General features: G+C 61.6%; 2 protein-coding genes across 4 annotated transcripts; one reads left to right on the top strand and one right to left on the bottom strand.

Annotated features, from left to right (window-relative positions):
* The first annotated feature begins 341 nt into the window (after positions 1–341).
* HSD3B7 (hydroxy-delta-5-steroid dehydrogenase, 3 beta- and steroid delta-isomerase 7) lies at positions 342–3,656 on the top strand. 3 transcript variants are annotated; one of them, XM_059154376.1, is made up of 8 exons: positions 342–488; positions 825–992; positions 1,195–1,350; positions 1,589–1,697; positions 1,775–1,874; positions 2,049–2,211; positions 2,363–2,462; positions 2,666–2,916. In XM_059154376.1, the coding sequence occupies exons 2-8, from the start codon at positions 827–829 to the stop codon at positions 2,766–2,768; spliced, it is 897 nt and encodes a 298-aa protein (XP_059010359.1). In that variant the 5' UTR covers positions 342–488; positions 825–826; the 3' UTR covers positions 2,769–2,916. The 3 variants fall into 3 exon arrangements, with proteins under 3 accessions (XP_059010359.1, XP_059010357.1, XP_059010358.1); XM_059154374.1 differs by lacking the exon at positions 2,363–2,462 and having other exon boundaries at positions 2,666–3,656; XM_059154375.1 differs by lacking the exons at positions 1,195–1,350; positions 2,363–2,462 and having other exon boundaries at positions 2,666–3,656.
* A 101-nt stretch (positions 3,657–3,757) lies between these two features.
* Positions 3,758–20,830, bottom strand: STX1B (syntaxin 1B). The gene is made up of 10 exons (XM_059154379.1): positions 20,682–20,830; positions 12,716–12,790; positions 12,408–12,507; positions 12,217–12,291; positions 9,740–9,813; positions 9,357–9,465; positions 9,106–9,179; positions 7,082–7,219; positions 6,883–6,993; positions 3,758–6,603 (listed from the first exon to the last, which is right to left on the bottom strand). The coding sequence occupies exons 1-10, from the start codon at positions 20,709–20,711 to the stop codon at positions 6,523–6,525; spliced, it is 867 nt and encodes a 288-aa protein (XP_059010362.1). The 5' UTR covers positions 20,712–20,830; the 3' UTR covers positions 3,758–6,522.
* Between the last annotated feature and the right edge of the window lie 1,799 nt (positions 20,831–22,629).

The following is a 22,629-nucleotide window of genomic DNA, read 5'->3' as shown; positions in this document are numbered from 1 at the left end:
GCGGACTCAACCCCTCAGGCTGGAATGGTCACCCAGAAATCCCCCAGCAGGGTCAGCCAGAGCTGGGCCAAGGTTGGCGTCCCCTTCCCTTCCCCGAACCGCAGCTGCCGCTGGGCCTCTGGCATCCCGGGAAACCCAGCCCAAGGGGAGGACTGAGGTCATGCGGTGGGATGAAGTCACCGCACCTGCCCCGTCCTCAGGGGCCACCCCGCAGGGCCACCCCGCAGGTTCCCGCTTCCCCAGCCCCCTGTTCCTCAAGTTCTTTGCTGGAACCAGACGCCCGCGGGGTGCAGGGTGGCCACCAGGGGGCGCCCTACGGCGGGCGGGAAGGGGGCGGCGGGGCGGAGGCCGGGCGGGCGGCTGTTCCTGGAATGGGCCGGGAGGGGGGAGGAGCGGGCGGAAGGGGACGGTGTGTTGGCCGGCCGGCCCGGGGTCAGCGAGCACAGCCCCTCCGGTGGCCGGTGTGGCTGCCCCGGGACTGGCTGCAGGTAGGCGGAGGCGATGCCGGGGGCCCCGGGGCCTCCCCTGTCACAGCGCTTCCCGGCTCCTTCCTTCCTCAGCTCCTGACCTCCCCCTCCACTTTGTCCCAGAACCTCCCCTGCAGCTCAACCCCAGGCTTCACCCTGCTTATCTCGGTAACCGCCGTCGGCGGGGCCGGGCCGGTGGCGCAGCTGCTGCAGCCCACGCCCAGGCTCCGGAGCCACTCGGGGCCCCTGGCGTCCCCACTCCGGCCCACTAGGCCGGAGGCCGCAGCTGGGAGCGACAGGTGTGCTGCGGGCACTGGGTAGGTGGCGGCAGGCAACTCCGTTCTCTTCCCCGGCCAGGCATGGCCGAGTCTCCAGAGGCCCGGGAGCTGGTGTACCTGGTCACAGGTGGCTGCGGCTTCCTGGGGGAGCATGTGGTGCGGATGCTTCTGCAGCGGGAACCCCGGCTCTTGGAGCTGCGGGTCTTTGACCTGCACCTGGGTCCCTGGCTGGAGGAGCTGAAGACAGGTGACTGTGGTGGGGAGGGATATGGGGGCGGGTGGGCTCCTTCGCGAGGCTGGAAAACATGCCTGTTTATATCGTGCAGCGCGCACAAATGGGATGAGTGAGTCACACTGGGAACATGTGGCTCCTAAGGGTGTGGGCTGAGTCCGGCAGCTGGCGGCGGCCCCAGCTCTGATGCTCCTCTGGCTGCCCCCATCCCTCCCAGGGCCCGTGCAGGTGACTGCCATCCAGGGGGATGTGACCCAGGCCCACGAGGTGGCAGCGGCTGTGGCTGGAGCCCACGTGGTCATCCACACAGCCGGGCTGGTGGATGTGTTCGGGAGGGCCAGCCCCGAGACCATCTATGAGGTCAACGTACAGGGTGAGGTGGCTGTTTACTCCCCACCCCCTTTGACCTTGATTTCTGGGCTTCTCCTGTGGAAACCTGTCCTCTGGACACGTCTGCCCCACTCGTGGCCGTCCGGCAGCCCTCCCAGCCCTGCTGTGGTTTTTCCCCGGACCTGGGGAAGGAAGCCCCGGGCCCTCATCCAGAATTGAGATGCCGAGAGGGAGGAAGCTTTAGCTCAGGTCCGCCCTCCCCTCCCCACCACCTCTCCCAGGCACAAAGAACGTGATTGAGGCTTGTGTGCAGACTGGAACACGGTTCCTGGTCTACACGAGCAGCATGGAAGTTGTGGGGCCCAACATCAAAGGCCACCCCTTCTACAGGTAAGCGGAGGTTCCCCTCAATCCTTTCAGAGACCCACCTCCCCTCAGCATTAAGAGCTTCCCTGTCGCTCAACTAGGGGCGACGAGGACACGCCGTATGAAGCAGCGCACAGCCACCCCTATCCTTGCAGCAAGGCACAGGCGGAGCAGCTGGTCCTGGAAGCCAACGGTCGGGAGGTGAGGCAGGAGGCGGAGAGCCCCGAAGCTGGAGTGGGGAGGGCCGCCTGGCCTGTCGCAGCAGAGCTGGCACCGCCCTGGGCCCTCCCCCCTTCCATCTCCCATGGAGGAGGCCAGGCCAGAGGGCAGGCTGCTGGGTACTGGGTCTTCGCTATGCCTGCCCTTCACCCCCAGGTCCATGGGGGGCTGCCCCTGGTGACGTGTGCCCTGCGTCCCACTGGCATCTACGGTGAAGGCCACCAGATCATGAGGGACTTCTACCGCCAAGGCCTTCGCCTGGGGGGTCGGCTCTTCCGGGCCATCCCAGCCTCCGTGGAGCACGGTCGGGTCTACGTGGGTAAGGCCCCCGGCTACACGGCAGGGGGGGGCTCGGGACGGGGCGGGGCCCGTGTGGTCCCGGGTGGGCAGCGTATGCTGTGGCCGGCGAAGGGTGAGCCACGCATGGGCCAGAGTGGCCGGATATGTGGGCCTTGTGTGCCCAACCCCAGAGGAAACAGCATCTGTGCGAGTTGGGAAGGCTGATGTAAAACACACGTCACCCGCCAAGGACAGGACGGCAGTCAGGGGAGCGGCATCTCCCCAGGAGAGGTGAGGGGCAGCCCCTGTACGGGAGCCCCCAAAGAAGTAGCACGCACCCCGGCCGGCCCAGGAGGGCGAGTGGGGAGAAAGCAGCCTTTCCAAGAGCGGTAGTTCCGGGGGCCCCTGGGACACGGGCCAGCCCAGGAGAGAGCAGCGTCTCCGTGGGCTCTAGGGCACTCGGGACCACGTCCGCCCCCTTCCCCCACTGGCAGGCAATGTGGCCTGGATGCACGTGCTGGTGGCCCGGGAGCTGGAGCAGCGAGCGGCACTCATGGGCGGCCAGGTGTACTTCTGCTACGACGACTCGCCCTATAAGAGCTACGAGGACTTCAACATGGAGTTCCTGGGCCCCTGCGGGCTGCGACTCGTGGAGTCCCGCCTGCTGGTACCCTACTGGCTGCTGGTGCTTCTGGCCGCTCTCAACGCCCTGCTGCAGTGGCTGCTGCGGCCCCTGTTTCTCTACGCCCCCCTGCTCAACCCCTACACACTGGCTGTGGCCAACACGACCTTCACCGTGAGCACCGACAAGGCGCAGCGCCACTTCGGCTATGTACCCCTGTTCTCTTGGGAGGACAGCCGGACGCGCACCATCCGCTGGGTGCAGGCCATGGAGGGCTCAGCCCAGTGACGGTGGAGCTGGGGCCTGGAGCCTGGTGCGTGGCACGTCCATCCGTCCAGGTCCGGGGCCCTCCAGCCCTTGGGGGCAGAGGGGCCGGTGCTACACCAGCTCGCCTGCCTTGCAGCTCCCCATGCTTCTAAGCCACGAGCCGTGAGTCTGCATCCTCACGCCTCTTAAGTCCTGGGGCAGGGTTTTGCCACGGGCACATCTTCACTCTCGACCCAGGCCCAACGGCTGGCTGGGGAGTGTCCGATGGCCCGATTGTTCTCAACTGCCGTGTCCCATCTGGCTTTTCAAGCAGGAAGTGAGAAGGGGTCCCACGGGCTTCGTGCTGGCCTTCTGAGGTCTGGGCCTGGATTCGGCCTGAAGATCCTTTCTGGCTCCTCCTACCACCTGGGGCCCTCTCTGAGGGTCACAGTCTCATTATTTCAAAAATCATTTATCGCCTTTTGACAGCTCTCTCTGCTCTTCAGCGATGCCTGAGCAAATCTGCAGGGTTTCCCTTCTTCCCAGCTCTCCACCCAAATTACTCCTACAGTATTGTGCTGTACCCAGCCGAGCCCTGGATTAAAGCTCCCCGTCCACGCCCGTGTCCGCCTCCCTCTCCAGTTCCCCTCCTGCCTCCCACCCTGTCCCCACGGCGCCTGTCCCCCGCGGGGACAGAAGGAAGTGAGCACACGGCACGCCCGCTGTTGGATTGGTTGCTATTTCTCCCGTCCCACGGGGCCCGACCCGGCCCGGGGTGGGGGTGGGGGGCTCTCGGGACAGGACATGCAGGGCGGGGTGGGGGGGGCAGAATTTTCCTGTGTTTTATCCATTTGCAACTTGGTCACCAATAGAGAGAAATGGACTCTGAGGGCTAACAGGAGAGGGTGGCCTGGCTCTGGGCCCCCAGCCAGGCCCCAGGAGTCCTGTCCCCTCCTGGGAGGAGACGGAAAGAGCTCTAGAAACCAACAGAGAAACAGAAGGGGCAAGGGCTCATGTCAGCAAACACGGCTACATCACGTGACACGCCAGCGACACGGAAACACACGCCAACGGACACGGCTGCACAGCGGGCAGGGGGCGGGGTGGGGGAGAAGGGAGCCGGGGGCCACCCATCATGTCCTCTGCGGGGCGGGCTTGGGGGACAGGGTGAATGCATAGAACACATCATGTACACACGCTCAAGGCGTGGCAAGAGCGTGCACCGGCCCACAGGCACATGGGATGAACACGCGGTGGGCTTTGAGAGAGGCAGGGCTTGGGGGGAGGGGAAGCAGCGAGCCCCGGCCCAGGCCCAGGGCCACCCCGGGTCACTCGGGGGCTTGGTGGCTGTAGGCGCGTGGAGGGGGAGCAGCACACACTTGTCCGAGAACATGCACGAGACACCAGCCCCCAGACGACGACGTTCCGGGACCCATACAGACACAGCCGCCAACAAGCTGCCCTCGCACGACGTGCGGGACTTGAAGAAGCTGGGGCCCAGCAGACCCTTGATGAACCTCCAGTCCAGCTGCCCAGAGATGGGCAGCCATGGGCCCGCTGCCGCTCCCGGAGGCCACGGCATCCCTCCAGACACGGCTCCGCCCTCCCGCTGGTGGCCCCGAAGGCGGTGGGAATTCCGGAAACACCTGGGCTGCAAGGGTGTCCTGGCGCCGGAGGCAGGAAGGAAAAAGGGTGGGGGTGCGGGGGCCTGTCCTGATGTCCCCGGAGAAGCCCGAGATGAGAGGAGGGCTGTGATCAGAGGCCGGGGCAGACATCCCGTCGCGCTGCAGGACACCCTTGGCAGGGACGGGCAGGCTGCCCTCCGCAGCAGAGCCCACCTCTGGGGCTGTTACACAGATGGGCCTCACACGGGGCTCAGACAGCTCGGGGAGCAATGGGGCCAGCCACGGGAGCTGGGGTGGGGGCCCGAGGGGGACTGTGTTCTGGAAGGCCACAAGTGCAGAGTCTCCCTGTCTCTGTGTCTGTGTCTCTCTCTCACACACACACACACACACACGCACACGCCTCACACGAAGGGGGACCCTGGGAAACACCGTGAACACACGTGCCAGACTCCCTCACCCTGTGCACACACAGGCCCTACCCCGGCGCGCGCGCCGCGTGCGTTCAGGCTGTACCCGCGGGTCCCGCGCCCCCGCACCCCGCGCCTGCCACCAGCCCCGCAAACCCGCCGTGCCCAGTGCCGGTGCCCTGCGCACCCAGCGAGGGAGGGGCTGGCCCTTCCGTCGCCCCACGGCCCTGGGCCCGTGCCTCACCTCGGGGTGGCTGTGTCCAGGTCCGGGGGAGGGTCCCGGGACGCGCCCCCGGCCCCACCGCGTGCAGGCCGCCACGGGGGCCATTCCGGTCCCTGAGGCAGAGCCCGGAGCGACGACTGGGGCGGCCAAGACCCACGCGGGCCTCTCCCCGTTCTGAGGAAACGTGTGGAAGGCAGCGGTGCCCTCCCTCGGCGCCTGTCTGGGGCAGCCCCCGGGGTGCCACTGCCCGCGAAGAGGCCGGGCCGGGGGCCACTCGCGCTCGCGGCCTGGCCCGGGGGCGCACCGAGGCCCGCCAGCGTTCCCAGATGAAGGCCGCCCCCGCGGGGCCACGGAGAAGGACCGGCATGCGGGCGCACGGGCCCGGAGACCCGGCCGGGCAGGCCGCCGCCGCCGTGTGGTGGATCGGGGTGTGGGGCCGCCCCAGAGGGCGGTGGGCAGTCGGGGGAGCGCGAGCGGGGCCGACGGCACACACGGCCGGTGACACAGCCGGCGACACGAATCCGGACCGGGCGCCCGTCTCTGAAGAACACGTGTGCGCGTCTAACACACCGGCGGGCAGAAGCACACTGCGTAGAAAGCCTCTCCACACACACTCACACTCACACTCACACTCACACAGACGTATTGTACACAGCCCAGAAATACAGCTCTGGCGCCCACCCAACACGGGTGTCCGCGCACAACACGAAGCGCTCTGAGGAGAACAGCGATCAACCGTGGAAGCACACCCTTGACACGCACACACACACACACACACACAAACACACACACGCCTGTCACAGAAGACAGAGCAGGGCTGCTGTGTTACACCTGGCCGCAGTCCACACACAACAACCCAAGTGAAGGGGTAGAGCTCAGATGACACACAGACCGGGGGTGGGGGCGGCTGAGGGGGGTTGGGGGCTTCTACACACACGTCGCACGCGCACACACACACGCTGGGGTGTCCACACGTCTTGAGCATGTTCTGGCGGCACGCATGTGGGTGTGCGTGTGTAATCACGCCTGCTGCTGTCTACGTGCGGGGGGTGGTCCGTGGCGGGTGGGGGGCAGGTCCGGGGACTCTGGGGTCCGACAGGAAGTGGGGAAGGGGGGCTGCCTGGGTCTGTCTTGGGGGTGAGCCTGGAGCAGGGGATGGAGTGAAAGGGGCGGTGGGGGTATTGCTCCCAATGTGGGGGGAGGGTCTGGGCGAGACAGGGGTGGGGGTCTACAAGCCCAGCGTCCCCCCAATGGATGACGCCAAGACCACCCCCAGCACCACACAGCAAATGATGATCATGATTTTCTTCTGCAGGCGGAAAGGTCGACAGAGAGGAAGGCCGAGAGAGACGGACAGATGAAGAGAGACGGACAGATGGGGCGCAGGCCGGGGAGGAGGTGTGCGGGAAAGAGGGGGGAACAGAAAACGAAGAGGTCAGAGCCCGAGATAAGGAGTCCCTCCGGCTTTCAACACCCGCCCGCCCCGGCCTGAGCCGACGGAGCCCTCCTCCGCTGCCGCCCACCTGCCCTGGCTGCCCACCCCTCGCCCCTCCCCGGGGCCCACCCCCCACCCCCCACCCCCGCTCACCCTCCGGGCCTTGCTCTGGTATTTCACAGCTTTCTTGGTGTCGGACACGGCTCGCTCCACATAGTCCACGGAATGTTCCACGTTGTACTCAATGCGGTCAATCATCTCGCCCTGCAGAGGATGGGGTCGGGGCTGGGCTGAAGCGGGGGCACCCCAGGGACCCGCAGGAGGGTCCCAGAAGGCGGGGGAAAGGCAGTACCTGGCTTTCCACAAGCATGGCCATGTCCACAAACATGTCGTGCAGCTCTCGGATGCTGGTCTCCAGTTTGATGATCTCGTTGTGCCTCGTCTCGATCTCATTCAGTGCCTGCTTCGTCATCTGCGAGTCCATTTTGATCTAGGGTGACAGGGGGGGGACGCGAGGGGAGGAGCTGCAGACCCCTCTGCACCCTGGTAAGTGTGGGTTCTGCAGCCGGAGTGTCTGGGCTGAAATCTGACCGTCCTTTCCTAGCTCTGACTGTGGGCCAGTTGTTTAACCTTCCCAGGCCTCAGTTTCCACACCTAGAAAAGGTGGATGATAGCAGTGCCCACCTCCCACCGTGCTTTGAGTCACTGTATATCCACCGATTAGAACGGCACCTGCCAGGCACACAGTAAACACCAAAGAGAAGTCTGAGTTACAAGAAATAAAAGTTGGCTTGAACCCGCCACCTCCCCAGGGCTTCCTCTAACACACACACACACACACACACACACACACACACACACACACCAGGGAAGAGCGATAGGGTTGCAGAGTCACCACTAGCATTGGGGGCCTCTGTCTGGTCAAAGGCAGAGGACACCGCAGAGAAAGCAAGTAGAAGCAGAGAAGGCAGTGTGCCTGCTCTGGAGCCCCCAAGACATGAGCAAGGGCAGAAATAAAGAATTGCACCGCAGCCCTCAAGAGTCGGGGGGAGAGAAATTCACTCCCATCCACGAGCAGGGATTCCCTCTCCCCCCCCACCCCTGGCCTGAGCCGGGCCACTCGCTTCCCCAACTGCTTACTGTTCAGACCCCATCAAGCCACTCCCCTGCTCTGAAACCCTCCAGGGCCCCCCACAATTCCTCCCTGCCCCCCCCAGTCTGTACACCTTCACCCTACCCAGGGCTCAGTCTCCCTTTCTGCCCTAATCTCCTACATCTCCTCTACGAGCCAAAATCATCCAGTGGCTATTTGGCAAGTGGCCCCCTGCCCCCACCTTGGTTCAGTCTGCTCCCCTTCTCTGGTGGGCTCTTCGCCTCACCACATCCAAATGCTCCTTGTTTCTTACAGCACAGCTCCGTGCCACTTCCCCCAGGAAGCCTTCCCTGACGCTAGGAGTTAACTGCTACCTTAGGGCCTGTCTGCGGGTTGCACATCCCTCAGGCACGATCCCCGAGCACCCTGCATTGTACTGACGGGTTTCCGTTGCAGTGACGGCGGGTTCACTGGCAGGGATCAGCTCTGTCCTCTTAGAACCCACCAGGCTCCCCTCTGTTCTCCCACGGAAGCCTGGGCAGAGCTGTCTGGGAGGACTCCAGGCTGCTACCCGGCCCTAATCAATTTCCTCCAAAGCTAATTTAATCGAGATCAGTTCTCTAAATAACAATTTGCTGAAAACTGCTAGACAGTCACTGAACAGACTCGAGTTCTGGTCTAGAAATCTTAACCAGAGCCGTTCTGCCATCAGAAGCAGAGACAGAACTGGGCAGGCCAAGGCAAAACCTACAAAGAGAAAGAAGTACAGTGGGGGAAGCCTGTCCACTCGCATTCAAGATGACAAAGGCAGGGCAGGGCGTAAAACTTTAGCAAAACTAAAACTGGTGTATTTTCAAAATCTCATAATGTGGGCACATTACTCATTTGGTGAAATGCCCCGCTTCGGCAGGGAGTAGCGTATCTTCTCAGGACGTCAAAGCCCTAACTGGCAGGAAGGAGACCCGGTATCTGAATCCTGGCTCCAAGGCCCTGGGCGTGTTATTTAACCTCTCCGGTTAATCTCTGCGTCCGATGTCCTCACTGGTGAACTGTGGCTCCCTCAGAGGGTGGTGGTGAGGACCAGATGAGACAGCAGGTGAATGCAAGTATGTAAGGTGCTTAGAACAGTGTGTGGCTACTCAACACGTTGCCCGTTTTTATGGGGGTGCCTTGCTGCCCTGCTCCCATGGCAGTCCCCAGCTCCAGGACCTGGCTTCCCGCTGTCTGTGATCCCAGGGTGGACTTAGGACCTTAACGCAACCTCACCCCCACCCGGGGCTCACATCGTCGGTGAAGATGGCCAGCTTCCCGCTCTCCAGCATGTCTTCCAGTTCCTCGTTCGTGGTGGTCCTTCCAGCTGTGGGGAGAAAGGCCTCCCTGCTCACGGACTGGGCCAGTCTGGGGGCCTGAGGTGGTGGGATGGAACAGAGACCCAGGAGCCCCCCACCCCAGCCTTCAGCCTCCACGCAAGCCCTGGGGAAGCCACGGAAGAGGGCCGGGGCAAGCCGGGGACTCGGAAGCGGGGCGCACGCACTGATCTCCAGCTGCCGCTGGATCCGGTCCTTGCAGCGGTCCCGGTACTTGGACTGGGTCGCGTTATATTCGGTCATGACCTCCACGAACTTCCGGGAGAGTGTGGAGTGCTAGGGGAGGGGCACAGACACATCAGGAGGCCGGGGCAGGGGTGCAGCGGGAAGGAGATGCTGAGCGGGCCTGTCGCCCTTCTGTAGCTCAGCCACGATCCCAACCCCAGATAAGTGCTCAGTCCCGGGACGACCCCCGCCGGGCCCTCCTCCAACGCCCTGGCCTGCAGTGGCCCAGCTACGCCCCTGCCCCGCTCCGCTCTGGCCGACCACTCTCCTTTCCCGGCTCCAACCAGGGCTCCCTCCCCAGTCCGGCCCGGTCCGGTCTGGTCACCTGGGTCTTACGGATGCGCAGGTCCGCCGAGGAACGGTTCAGCCCCTCCTCTTGTTCAATGCTTTGCTCGATTGCTGCGGGAGAGAGGGTACAGTGACCAGCCCGGGACATGTGGGGCCGGGGTCTGGGACGTAGGAAGGGTCGACATCCCGAGGCAGGCCCCGGGCCTGTGAAGAGATGTCACCCCCATGGCCAGGGCAGACAATAAAGGGTCCGGGTGCGGGGACAGGAGGCGGATGAATAGAAGACAGACGTATTGGAGGGTCTGGAAGGCAGGGAGGAAGGAAGATTAAGGGTCACCGGGTCACCAGACAGAAAGGGGCTACTTGTTCTGGCGGAAGGGTTGGGTCTTGAAGGGTCCCCCAGCCGTATAACTCCTGCTTGTCCCCAGGAGGGGCTCCAGTAGGTGGGGAGCTCTCCACTTCCTCCAGCCTCTGGAAAGAGGGCAGGAACCCGTCCTGCGGTTTTTCTAGCAGAAGGCTGGCACTTCAGGTGGGTCAGGTTCTAGTGGCCGCCTTTTTCTTGGAAAATTCTAAGGGGAAGGAGGGATACTGCGACAGAAACTAGCTCTCCCCCAGCCCTGCAAGGTGATCTCTGTTTCCGGAATTCCCACTTCTAAATTCGCACAGGTTAACTGGGAGTCCTGCTTCTGGATCAGGCTCTCCTGACTTCCGTCCTTCAGATTTTCTAAAAAAGAGCTTGCCTGCGCTAAGATCTACAGCGCTCTGAAAATGCAGCAGAGATGAATCACCAGGCCCTCCAGACCTGGAAGGGCCTCCAGGCCATTCCTGAGAACATCACTCCTCTGTTCTGCTCTGGCAGGAAAGGCTGGGGGCTAAACAGCACCCCAGTGCTCTCCTGCCACCAATGGTGGGCACAGGGACTGAGTGACACTCCTGGCCTGCCCGCTGCAGAAAAGGCACAGGCACGCCAGACACAGCCAGGGAGGTCGGAACCTCTGGCCCCTACCGGGACTCTGTTGTCAGACTTGGGTCTGGGGCCCAACTCCATAGTGAAGGGTTGTTCAGAGGATCTCATTGACTTCTTACAACAATCCCGAGCTCAGTCATAATCCGCCCATGGGTCACGTAGAACCTGAGGTTCAGCCAGGTAAAGCGACTCACTTATGGTCACACGCAAAGCCCGAGCTCACGCCATCAAGTAGCTGGAGAAAGATGCAGGAGAAGAGACTCTCTCTTCTTCTGGAGGTCCGGAAGGTCAGCTTCTCTACGTCACTCACTGCTACATTTCCTAGCTCTTTCTTGGTCTGTTTCTGAACTCACACATAATCCACGGAGCCTACCTCGTGGTCTTATAGAGAGTGTTAAGGTCAGAGCTCGGTGGGCCCAAAGGATTTGAAAGCAGCGTTCCAGAGAACCCTGCTTCTGAGAAAGAACCTCCGCAGCCATTGCCGGAGGAACGGGGAGCCAGGTGGGTGGGCGCGGAGCCCCCCAAGGCCAGTGCAGCCAGAACAGCCTATCTTTTATGGATTGTATATATTGGAGTTCTTTGTAAGATTTCATTAAGGAAAAAAAAAAAAAAAAGTGCTGCCCCCTGGAAAAAAAAGCCTGCTTTGAAATTGCTTCTGTTTTTCTTACTGAGCCAGTGAGGCAGCCGACGGGAGGAATGAGTTGATGATGATGGAAGTTGAACCCCCTCCGCCTGGCTTTGTACTTAATGTGCTCCCAGTTTAAGTCATTTTCCTTTCCAAGATGCAAGTGTAAAAGGGATATTTTTACTGATCAGCACTGGAGGCTCACACATGACCTCCCACTGAGCGCGGGACACATGGAGTTCCTGTTCTCTCTCTGGACCCAGGTAGGTCCAGGCACCTGACCTGGCACCTGTTCCCCAATGCCCTGCACGGTGCCTCGGACAACGTAGGTGGCTGGCAAACGTTTTCTGAGGCTGCATTTACCCCGTCACGGTAACACCGCTATCCCCCTGGCACGGGCAGACAAGGAGGTTCCCAACCCACAATGCTTTGGGGGAAGGTGGTTATTACCAGCACCCAAGTCCTTAAATTAGAGTGAATACATAAGCATTTGGCAGGTCCCTCCTGAAAGCTTGCCAGCTCCTGATGTCAGCCACACAATCCAATCTGTCCTGAGCCGAGGATACCAGTTCAGAAGCATTTGCTGGGCCCACCTACTGGGTGCTTAGCGCTATGCGCGGCACCTGTTCTGGAGAAAGACGGATTTAATGAAACTGAAGCCACTTGAAAGCCTCTGTTTTCTGGTGGACCTTCACGCCGGTGGATCCAGCCACGCTCAGATGCACCTGGGACAGAAACCTCCTCTCCCTCATTTCTTTGTCATGTTATCTTTCTCCAGAGATCTGGATCTGGGGTTTTGTGCTTTCTCACTGTTTAGGAAGCTGCGTGCTGGAAACCTGTGGGCACTCCTTACAGAAAGGCATGTTTGGTCCAATGAGGGCGGAGTTGTTTCTCCCCTGAGTCTGGGGATTGCATTCCTCACCTTTCAACTTGGAGCGAACCTTGTTGGCCGTCTTCTTGATGTCTGCGGTGAGATCCTCCAGCTCCTGTTTGGTCTCTGAGGGGAGAGCCAGAGCGGGTAAGAAGTCTGGAGGGGAGCCCATCCCCCACCTCCTCCCCCCTCAACACTGTCCACCCCCATCCCGCTGACGGCCACCCAGCAGCAATACTCACTCTCATCTGGATTGGGGGCGGCCAGGATGGCGCTGTGCTGTTTCTTCACTTGCTCCACATCCTCTGACAGTTTCTCAATGCAGCCCCGGATCTCTTCCACCTGGGGTACCAGATGAGCTGTGCCCAGCCAAGTCGCTGAGCCAGGCAAGGGGCCCTGGGGCTTAGTCGGGGTTTGGGTAATCCAGAGTCGAGGGACAGGTAAAAAGGCCAAGAGGGTGTAGCAGTGGAGAGCAGGGGTGGGAACAGGGCCAGGGAAGTCATTGCCTGGGGGCCAGCTTCTGGGTCTGGAGCATCAGACGCTCAGTTACCTGTTCAAAGAACTCATCCATGAAGTGGTCGCGATCCACGTGGACCACCTCCTCTTCATCATCACTGTCTTTAGCCTGGGAGGCGAAGAAAGGTAGAATCCATGAACAGTCCCTATCCTGGATCTGATGCTCCCAGCTCTAGGTTCAGAGCAGAGGCCTGGGAAGGGGTCATCTGCAGGGGGCAGGTCATCCACAGGTCAAATGCAAGGGCCCCAAGCGGCCCGAATGAACACTGGAAAAATTGTGGAACAGGGTCCGGGAAGCCAGGTAGCTGAGAGCCCAAGGGACACCTTGGAGGGAATTCGCAGAAGGCACCCCTTTCAAGGGTGGATGTGACCCCAAGAATGCAGTCACCCTGGGGGGGGGCGTGACACCCAGGACAGCTGCCACTAACCAGTATCATAGCTACCAGCTAAACGCCAGCCTTGCAGGAATCGGCTCTGAGCTCCGGGAAGGGGTCTGGAGCGGACGCCCCGGGGGCTGACTCGAGCCGCCACCCCCAGCCACTCCTGTGCGGGGGGGGGGGGGGGGGGTCGCGCTGCTCCCCTTCTCTTCCCCTCCAGCCTCCACCCGACCGGCCTCGGCCCCAGGCAAGGTCACGTCACTGCCAACTGCGGGCGCCAGCTTGAGCATACAAGCCCAGGGAGGGCTGGAGGAGACCCATGGCGGCTCCCCAGCCCCGACCCGCACCCCGCTGCCCGCGCCCGCCCCTCCCGCTTGGCTTCTCCGCTCCGCGGCTCTGCCCCTCTGGCTCTGGCGTCTTCGCTGGCTTCCTTGTAGCCTCGCTTCACAGCCACCTACTCTGCCTGCCTGGATTTCCCAGTTGCAACCTGCGGTGGCTCAGCCCTCCACCCCCGGGGCTCAGAGACACAAAGGGATTCACCCACCCACAGCGCCCCCGCCCCCGCCACCGCCAGACAGACCAGTGACACAGACAGAAGGGCTGACACACAAGGCACACAGAAATAGGCCCCCGACACCCACGCGGAGACACTCTGACACGCTGACGTTCACCCACACGCGGCCCCACGGCGAAGCTGCCCGCACAGACGCGCACCCGCAGCCCCGGGGCGTCGGAGGCACCGTGCGGGCCTGGTCCCCCAGGCCCTCCCGCCTCGGGCCTGCACACTCAGGCGGAGCCAGGAAGGAAGACGGGGCGGACCGGGCTCCCCGGTGCTCCGCGCTCCTGACTGGAGACTCTCCCCCGCTTGGGGCAGAAGTCTGAGGACAGAAAGCTGAGCCCGTCAAGCTTAATTACACGCGGAGCCCTAATCAGCCCCAGTGGAGATTTAAACAGACGGACTTCTGGAAACAACCTCGCCCAAACGGGACAGCATCGCACTACCCGAGCCGGAATGGCATCAAGACAGGACCCGAAGGTGTCCACCTGGAGCACAGCCGGCTGGGATCCAGAGAGATCCCAGGATCCCGTGGATCCCCGACAGGGTCCCAGCAGATCGCAGACAAGACCTGACAGAAACCAGACAAGCTCAGACCCAACTAGACTAGGGGCAGACAGATCCCAGACAGCTCCGATCGAACCTAGACAGAGCCAGATGGGGCCGAGATGCAATCGCGGCAGCCGAGTGAACTCGGAATCAGCAGAGCCCCGACAGCCCCGGGAGGAGCCTGCGAGCCTGGGGGAGCCCTCCAGCTGCACGCTCGATGCCCCCCACCAGGCTCCTGCCCAAACAGAATGCAGAGAACTCTCCCTACTGACACGGGCCCCACCCCACGTCAGAAGATGTATCCAGCACTTCCAATAAGTTTCCAGACGATCCCAAACATCCCCTGGGAAAGGGAGGCTCCTTTGTCTCTGTGCACAGCTGCCCTCGGAAGGAGACGGGGCACAGGTGGGGCTTGGGTACTCCAAGAGGACTCCTGGCTTCTCAGGTCTCCACCGGATCCGGGGTTACCCCGATAGACCTTGGCCCCAAGAGGCTCCGGGAGGCCCAGCTCCTCTCGGAGGACCCACCAACGTCCCCTGACGCCCTGCCCTCAAGCCAGCTGTCGCATGGGGTCTCCTTCCCCTAGAGCCAAAACCACTCCTCTGCCCTTTCTCTGACTTGGGCCCCTTCCCAGCTGCCCAGAGGTCATGGGGCGTCCCTCTGGCCTGGGAACTTTCCTGTTCTCCACCTTTTGCCCAGGCTGACTCTCGACCTTCTAAAGTCTGATTTCCCTTTCTCTCTCTCCTGTTTGTCCCCAGAGCCAAGTTCCCCTCGATTCTGCCCTGGGGCATCCCTGGTTGCCTGTTTACTTGTCCTTGAGAGAGAAGAGAGGTGGAGACCCAAGGATGACTTATTTGCTATAATAATTACAGGGAGCCGAGAGCGAATAATCCTCTGCATCTCACAAACACTTGCACATCTGTAATCCCTTTTGATCCTGACCACACGAGCAAATATCATCGTCCCCAGTTCACAGATGAGGGAACCGGGGGTCGGGGGGGGGGGGGGAACAGAAGGGTCTCGTCCAAGGGCGCCTGGGCTGAATGGGCCGGCAATCATAAGCACCTAAGACAGACTCCCCGCAAGCCCTTTGAAGGCTCGAGGCCAGGCCCCCTCCTTCCAGGGCCTCTGCCACTAGCTATCTTCCCTCTCAGCTCAGCTCCTGCTAAGGCCCAGTCTGATGGGGCTCTGTACCCTGAAACCCTGGGGAAAGAGCATCTTCTACCTGGGCTTTACAACGTGTGATCTCCGTGACTCTTTCGTTAAACCCTATCAGGGCCCCTGGACTGCGTAATTATCATTAATGCCAAACATTTCCATAGCAGGTGATGAGGAGCTGGGCGCGGTTCTACGCCCTTTGGCTATTTGTCCATTTAATTCCTACAAAAGCCTTTCTTGAGGTCGGTATTATTATAGCTCCCTTTTATAGACAGGGAAACTGAGGCACAGAGAAGCCAAAGAACTTGCCCAGGCTAGCAGCTACTAGGCCACACGATTTCTGCCTTCTGGGCTTCAGCCTCCGCCGTAGCTGAACAGCAGTAATATCTGCCCCAGATGCTGGGCAGGTGGAGGCGATGAGTCCAGGCAGGAAAAATGCCTCATGCTGCCCGAAGGACGCAGTGTTTCGTGCGGGTTGGCTGGCACCCCCTGCAGCTCCTGTGTTACAGATACGGAAGCAGGCTCAGAGAGGCTGCCTGACCTTCCAAAGGCTTCACAGCAAAACAGCCCAGAGGTGGGACCTGAACGCCAAGTGCTTAATCCCAGGCTTCCCCGGACCCCACTCCACGATCCTGCTCTGCTTGTCCCCAGCACTGCTGAACTCCTGGGGCCAGGAGAAAAATCGAGGAAGGCCGGCCAGGCTGCAGGAAGAGCCCAGGTAGGAAGCCAGGCGCTCTACCTCCCCTCCTCTGTGATCCCAGGCAAACCTCAGCCCTTCTCTGCACCCGTCGGTCTGCGGAATGGGCAGGCTGGTGCACCCCTCCCCGCTCTGAGGGGTGCGCGCCTAGTAACGACTGAGGCCTCACTTCCGGAAGGAGCTGGCCGGCCTGAGGGAACGCAGGCTGTGGGCAAATGAGATCACGCGGGAAGAGAGGCTCATATGCACCCGATCCGCCTGACGGACAACTCCAGCCTCAGTTTCCTCACGTCCGAAAGGAAGGAGATAAGAAATCTAACACGTGTGTACTAATTATGGTGAGCTGGGCCCTGGGATACATGTTTTGTGCGTTTCGTTTAACCCTTATAAGCACTCCATGAAGCAGATCCTATTCTTACACCCATCTGACAGAGGAGGAAACGGAGGCGTAGAGAGATGAAGGGACTCGCTGAGGATGACACAGCAGGCACCGTCTGGGGCACCAGGTGTGAACCCGGCCCTCTGCCCTTCCTGCCCACCAGCTCTACCAGCGCTTCAGAGCATTCCATGAGGGACTGCAGAGGTCCTGGGTGCCCTGTGGCTCCGCCTTGGGCCTTGGGGCATCAGATCCAAGCCTCCAGGCGCAGTCTTCCCATCAGAGAGATCAGCGGCCCTGGGGCACACCCGGGCAGGGCGACAGCAGAGACAGATGTGTGGATGGTCGGAGAGGGACACAGTGAGCAAGTCAGGGACCAGAGACAGATGGTGAGAAGGTGACTGACACAGAGGCGGAAAGAGCCCGGTGTTGGGTGACAGCAAAGTCATAGGGCGCGCGCGCGCGTGTAAAAACACATGCGTACCCCTGCACACAGCACACACGTGCTCACGCGTGCTCCTCGGGGTGCAAGCATGGCTCGATCTAGAGGCAGCGGTCTCTCTCCGCCGCACCCCCACTCCTGTCCGTCCGTCTCCCTGACTGGGCCTCTCGGCCCTCCCAGCGCCCAGCCTGGCCCTCTCACCACCCCCCCCCCGCCCCCCGTGCCACTCGGCGCTCCCTCCTTCCCCACCTGCTCCCCCCGAGTCCTCCCTCTGCCCCTCTGAGTCGCTCATTCACCTAGCACACATGTATGAGCTGAGCCACATTCCCTGGCTGCTGCTGAGAGCACCGCGGCGGATAAGACAGGAAGGAGGTCCTGCCTCCGACAGATCGAGGGAGATGAAGATGGAACAGGACGGGTTCCGTCTGTGCGAGCTAGCAGGGGCTAGCAGGGGTGGCTTTTTTCAGGACGACACCGAGTTTTAGGCGGAGGGAACAGCAGTCTGCGTGGAGGGAAGAGCACTCAAAACAGAGAGACCAGCAGAGGGAACAGCAAGTGCCAAGGCCCTGAGGCAGGGGTGAATTTGGTGTGTCTGCATGGCAGAAAGGAGCCCTGTGCAGCCGGGGGATTGGCAGCCCATCACCAGGGCTCTGCTGGGTCCTGCTCCCTCATGGGGTCACTCCTGCCCGCTGTCTTTCAGGCGTGCCTTCGAAGGCCCTCTCTGTGCCTAGCCCATATCCGAGTGCTACCCAGATGACTCGTCCCTGCCCTCAGGGTGCGTGCCTTGTCCCATCACAGCCCCCACTCACTGCAGGCCTTGCCAGGTCTCTCCAAAGTCCAAACGCAACCCCGCCCACACACAGGCTTCTCTCTCTCCCCAGTCCTCCCTCTACCTCACTTACTCCTCTTTCTCCCCTCTTGAGCCCCATCCCTGGCCCCGCCCCTTGGACCTGGAGCTCCCGTCAGTCAGGCGTCAGGCTGACGAGCTCCCCTCCAGCCCAGCAGCTCCCAGCTCGCACCCAGAGGTGCCTGGTGAATTTAGAAAACAGAAAACCCTGGTCCGGCACCAGCTCTGCTTACCATCTGTTTGACCTCGGTCAGGCTGCCTCTCTGGCCCTTTCTACTCCAAAATAAATTAGGGGTCACATCCCGCCCATCCCAGGGTGCTGGTGTGATGAGGTTCAAGGGAAATAAGCAAGTCAGCTGTAGAATAACAAACACCCACAGAGCACTGGGTGCCCACGGCCCTTCTTAGCCACCTTTTGTCTATTACCTAGTTCCAATCCTTTGGACAACCCAGCGAATAGGTACAATTGTTACCCCCAATTCACACGTGAAGAAACTGAGGACCAGAGAGGTTAAGAAACCTACCCACCCAAGGTCACACAGGAAGTAGCAAAGCTAGGATATGAACCCAGACAGGCCGACTCCCAACTCTGCGCCCTCACCCGCTCGCTATGTGATAAACAGATCTGAGAACCCCTGGGGAACGCTAGGTCCTGCTGGAAAGATGATCAGGTCCCTTGAGGTGACACCCCCCTCCGGCCCCCGCCATCGCTCTCAGGATCACAGAGACTGCTTTGGCAGGCGTCTCTCCCCCCTGCCCCGTCTCCCTCGCTCCCAACTCTGGTGGGGAGACCCTGGCGCTCCTTGCATCTGGCAGCTTCTTTCCACCCTACCCGCCACCCCCGTCCCGAATCTCCAGTCTCTCTGAGCTGTGACTAACACCAGAGCCATTGGCCCCTTTACCCCCCCAAGCCGCCTCCCACCTCCCCACCTGGCTGCCCACCCCTGCAGCCCCAGCAGCCAGAACTCCTCGCTTCTGGGCAGGGGCCTATCTGATCCACTTGGATGAGGATGCCATGCTCTGCCTCCCCCTGCATCCGTGTCTTAGGACTTTCCCTCCCTCTCTCTGATCAGACCTCAAATTTGCCAGCACCTCACCTCAACAACCGCTTTCCATTTCTCTGGGTTTTGGAGTCATGGAACAGTGTTGGCGGCGGGGGATCTGGGTTCCAATCTGCGTTCCTCACTTGAGAGCTGTGTGACCTTGAGCCAGGTATTTAACCACTCTGGGCCTCGGGTTCCTCAGCTATAAGGTGAGGTAGTCTGTCATCTACATACCTCACCGGGAGGTCAGCGAGGGTCTCATGAGATAATGGATGGCAAACTGCTTTGGAAAATGCAACGTGAAAGCAGGGAGCTCGGAGCGCCCGTGTGGGAGCCGGCCCGCCTGCCTGCCGTTTCCTGGCTACGTGACTCTTAACCTCTCTGGGCCTCAATTTCCTTACCCGTAAAATGGGACCACACTAGTACCAGGGTTGTGGCGGAGACCAAAATGAATAAACATGAATGAAACGCTTAGGACAGTTTCTGGCACTAGAAGGTTGATTATTTTTAATACTGTCCTTTAGTGGATGCCCGGCCCCATATTCAGTGTAAGTCGAATACAGAAACCTTCAAAATTCCCTCTTTCAACCAGCAGTTTCTCCTTCCTTCCGATTTGCCAACACATCTTTCCCCGGAGACAGCAACAGTCATTCTATCTTCCAGCCCCTTCCTCCTAGCTTTCTGTAGCCTGGTTTCCCACACCCCTATCCTGGGGTCTTCCCAAAACAGAGCTTTTTAACCCCAGTGTGGAGACTTCTGTTTCAAAGATCCAAAAAAAGCAGAGACTCATGTCAACTTGCCAGACTGAAACCCAAATTCCCATCTGATTCTCCCACCCACTTGCTTGGTGACCTTGGGCGAGCTCTTGCTATCTCCGAACCTCAGCTTCTTCATCTGTCCAATGGGGTAGTAACCAACAGGGTCCCCCTGGTAGAGACCCAGGGCGTCAGGTTGCATCATGGCTGGGGCTAGTACTTTCTGAACATAACAGCACAGGCCCCGAGCACACAGCAGGCTGTCAGCTTTGCCTCCTCGGACCCCGGGTCATTTCCACAAACCCCCCAACGTTCTCCCTACCCTAGAAACCGGTCTCATCAAGCCTCTCCAAGTGGCGGCCGCCACTGCGGGCATCAGCGCCACCCTCCTCCCCTGTCACCCAAACTGCCTGGCCAGACTCCTGAAGCTGGGCCTCTTCAAGGCCTGCAAACCAGGGGCCCACACCGACCAGCCCCTGCCTGTTCAGGATGCCCCAGTTCCCCCCAGCAGAGCACGGGCCGTGTCACACAACCCAGTTCCATGGCCCTGGGCACGGAGCCTCCTCCTCGTCTCTCCTCTGCAAGCCCTCTCCCGCCTCTGGGGTCACCGCATCCCCAGCCCTGGCCCTCTGGCTGTCTGCTGAGGCCACCCCTCCCCTCCTCGTCTCTGAGACGTGCCCCCTCCCCACAGGGAGCAACACACGCGTGTGCACACACACACAGACACTTCCGTCACTGCCAAGTGTTGGCATCTCTGTCCCAACCTGTGTCCTTCCCCACAGCACCCCCCGAATCTCGGTCCCGCTGGACTCAGCCTGGCCCAGTAACCGCCCCCATCTTTCGAATTCCGCAAATCTGCCCAGGGGAGGACAGTACCCTCCCATTCTCCCCGGACATTCACTCTCTCCCCTCCCGGAGGAGACCCCCGGGCCCTCCTGGGAACGTGGGTGGCTAAAGCCCCTGGAACCTCTCCTGCCCCCTTGAGTCTTAATGGCCTCCAACCTCTCTTCCTGCCGCCGTCCCCAAAATGCAGGTTCATTGGAGACATCAGGTGCCTCCAGATGCTGGGGTGCCCCGGCCACCCACCTCCTCCAGTCCGGTCGTCTGCCCCCATGTCCCAGCACCTCCCCCACTCCACCCCCACGCGCCCCCCCCAATATTGGGGTCCCGCCCCCCCCATTTTCCCCACCCCCGGCTCACACTCCGCAGCTCCTGAGTCCGATCCTTCATCCTGCGACGGCTCCTCCTCCTCCTCCTCCTCCTCCTCCTCCTCCTGCCTCTGCCGCTGCTCCCTGCCTCCCGCCTCGGGGCTGGAGGCTGGAGTCTGGGGGCGCCGGGGGCGGGGGGGTGGGGGCACCCGAGCCGCTGGGGGGGGGGGGGCCGCCCGCGGGCGGGGGCGGGGCCGGGGGCTGCGGGCCGAGGGCCGGGCAGGGGCAGGGGCCTGGGCCGGGCTCGGCTCTGCCGGGGCTGCGGTGGCGATGCGGCTGCGGCACAGGCTCGGATGGATGCGGGAGCCGAAGCGCGGGGGAGGGGGGCGGAGGGAGGCAAGGAGGAGGGGGGGAGCCGGGAGGGGGCGGGGAGCAGGGGGCATGCGCAGCGCCCGGGGCTGGGGGCGCCTGGGGGTTGTAGTCCGGGGGAGGGGGCCGGCGGGGAGGGCAGTGGAGAGGCGCGGCGGGTGGGGAAGGGCCGGGCGGGGGCGCAGGGAGCGATTCCGCAGAGCCCGGAGCTGCGGCGGCCGGAGGGAGCTGTTGGCCGGGGGCCGGGGGGGGGGGGGCGCGGCAGAAGGGGGGCAAGGGGAGTGATTTCGGGGTCACCCAGGGAGGGGCGCCCTGGACCCCGTTACAGCGGGGATGAGGGAGACTCGGGGTTCGGTGTCTGCGAGTCTGGGCGAGCCCGGCTCGACCACCTCTGCGCGTTCGCCCCGCAGGACGCGCTTTGGACACTGGAAATAGCCAAAGTGACCCTCTAGGTGGCTTTTGTGATGCAAGGAATCAGCCGAGCCTGAGAAGGGCAGGACTCGTGTGTTTGGGGGTTTATGCTGCGCAGCCCTCCCCACTCTGTCTGTGCCCATCTCTGGGCAGCCGTGGGTCTCAGAGGTCTGCTTGTCTACCTCGGGGAACAGGGGGCTCACTACCTTTCCTGACCTCTTGGCCTGTCTTCCATGACTGTTGAAACGGAAACCCGTCCTTCTTGGAGGAGAAAGCTGGTGCCCGGCAGATGCAGGTGCCCGCCGTCCTGCCCCTTGACCCCACCTCCCTGCTCCCATCGCCATAGTTTAACATCTCATCAACACCTCCACCCCTGCCGCGGGCTTTGGCCCCTTGACAGGCCTCGAACCAGCTTCTACCAGTTTACCCGATGACCTTCTTGATGCCAAGTCCATCGGCCACGGGTCAGGCCTTACCCATCATGATCTTTCAGTGACATATGACCCTGATGACCTCTCTCTTTTTGAAATCCTCCGCTCCTTGACTCCAGCCTGCCTTCCCCCACCCCCGCCCCCCATTTCCGAATGTCCAGCCTCCTTCCAGATCCGTCCTTTCTCCCACAGCCCCTCAGTGTCAGGGCTCCCCGGGCCCCACCCTGGCTTCTCCGCTCTCTTTCCCTCTCACTTCCCGGGGCCGACTGCACCCACTTGCCCACAGTACCCACATCTGTGGCTCCAAGGCAGACCCTCCTCCTCAAAGACAGCCCCTGCTCCGAGCACTGAGAACAGAGAGGCGAAAGATGTCATCAGAGGTTCGAGGAAGTCCATAGCTGCAGTGAATGAGGCCAGAGCTTTGATGGAACCTCCAGGACTGTGGCCTTGCCTCCTCCTCCCAAAGCGCTCCGGCCTGTGTTCTCCATGGGAGGTGGCATCTCCATCAGCCAGTCACTGCGAGCGGAGACAAGACTGACCTTGGATCCCTCCCCCATCCCCATAATGCTGCCGTGCTCTGAGCGCACCCCCCACCCCGGGGGTCATGCAGAGTAGGTCCTAGAATCTTCCCAACCACGCAGCTGCTCCTGCGCTTATCCCAAGTGCACAGATCCGGAAACTGAAGCTCAGAATGCTGAAATGGTGGCCCTAAGTTCACAAGGTTAGTAAAGGACAGGGCTGGGGCTCTCGCAGGCATCCTGTGATTACAAAGCCTGTTCTTGTAAAGCC

The sequence above is a fragment of the Mustela lutreola genome, chromosome 17, assembly GCF_030435805.1.
Source record: "Mustela lutreola isolate mMusLut2 chromosome 17, mMusLut2.pri, whole genome shotgun sequence".
Lineage (NCBI taxonomy): Eukaryota > Metazoa > Chordata > Mammalia > Carnivora > Mustelidae > Mustela > Mustela lutreola.
Note: the sequence above shows the minus strand (reverse complement) of the source record. Positions and strands in the feature narration are given on the sequence as shown.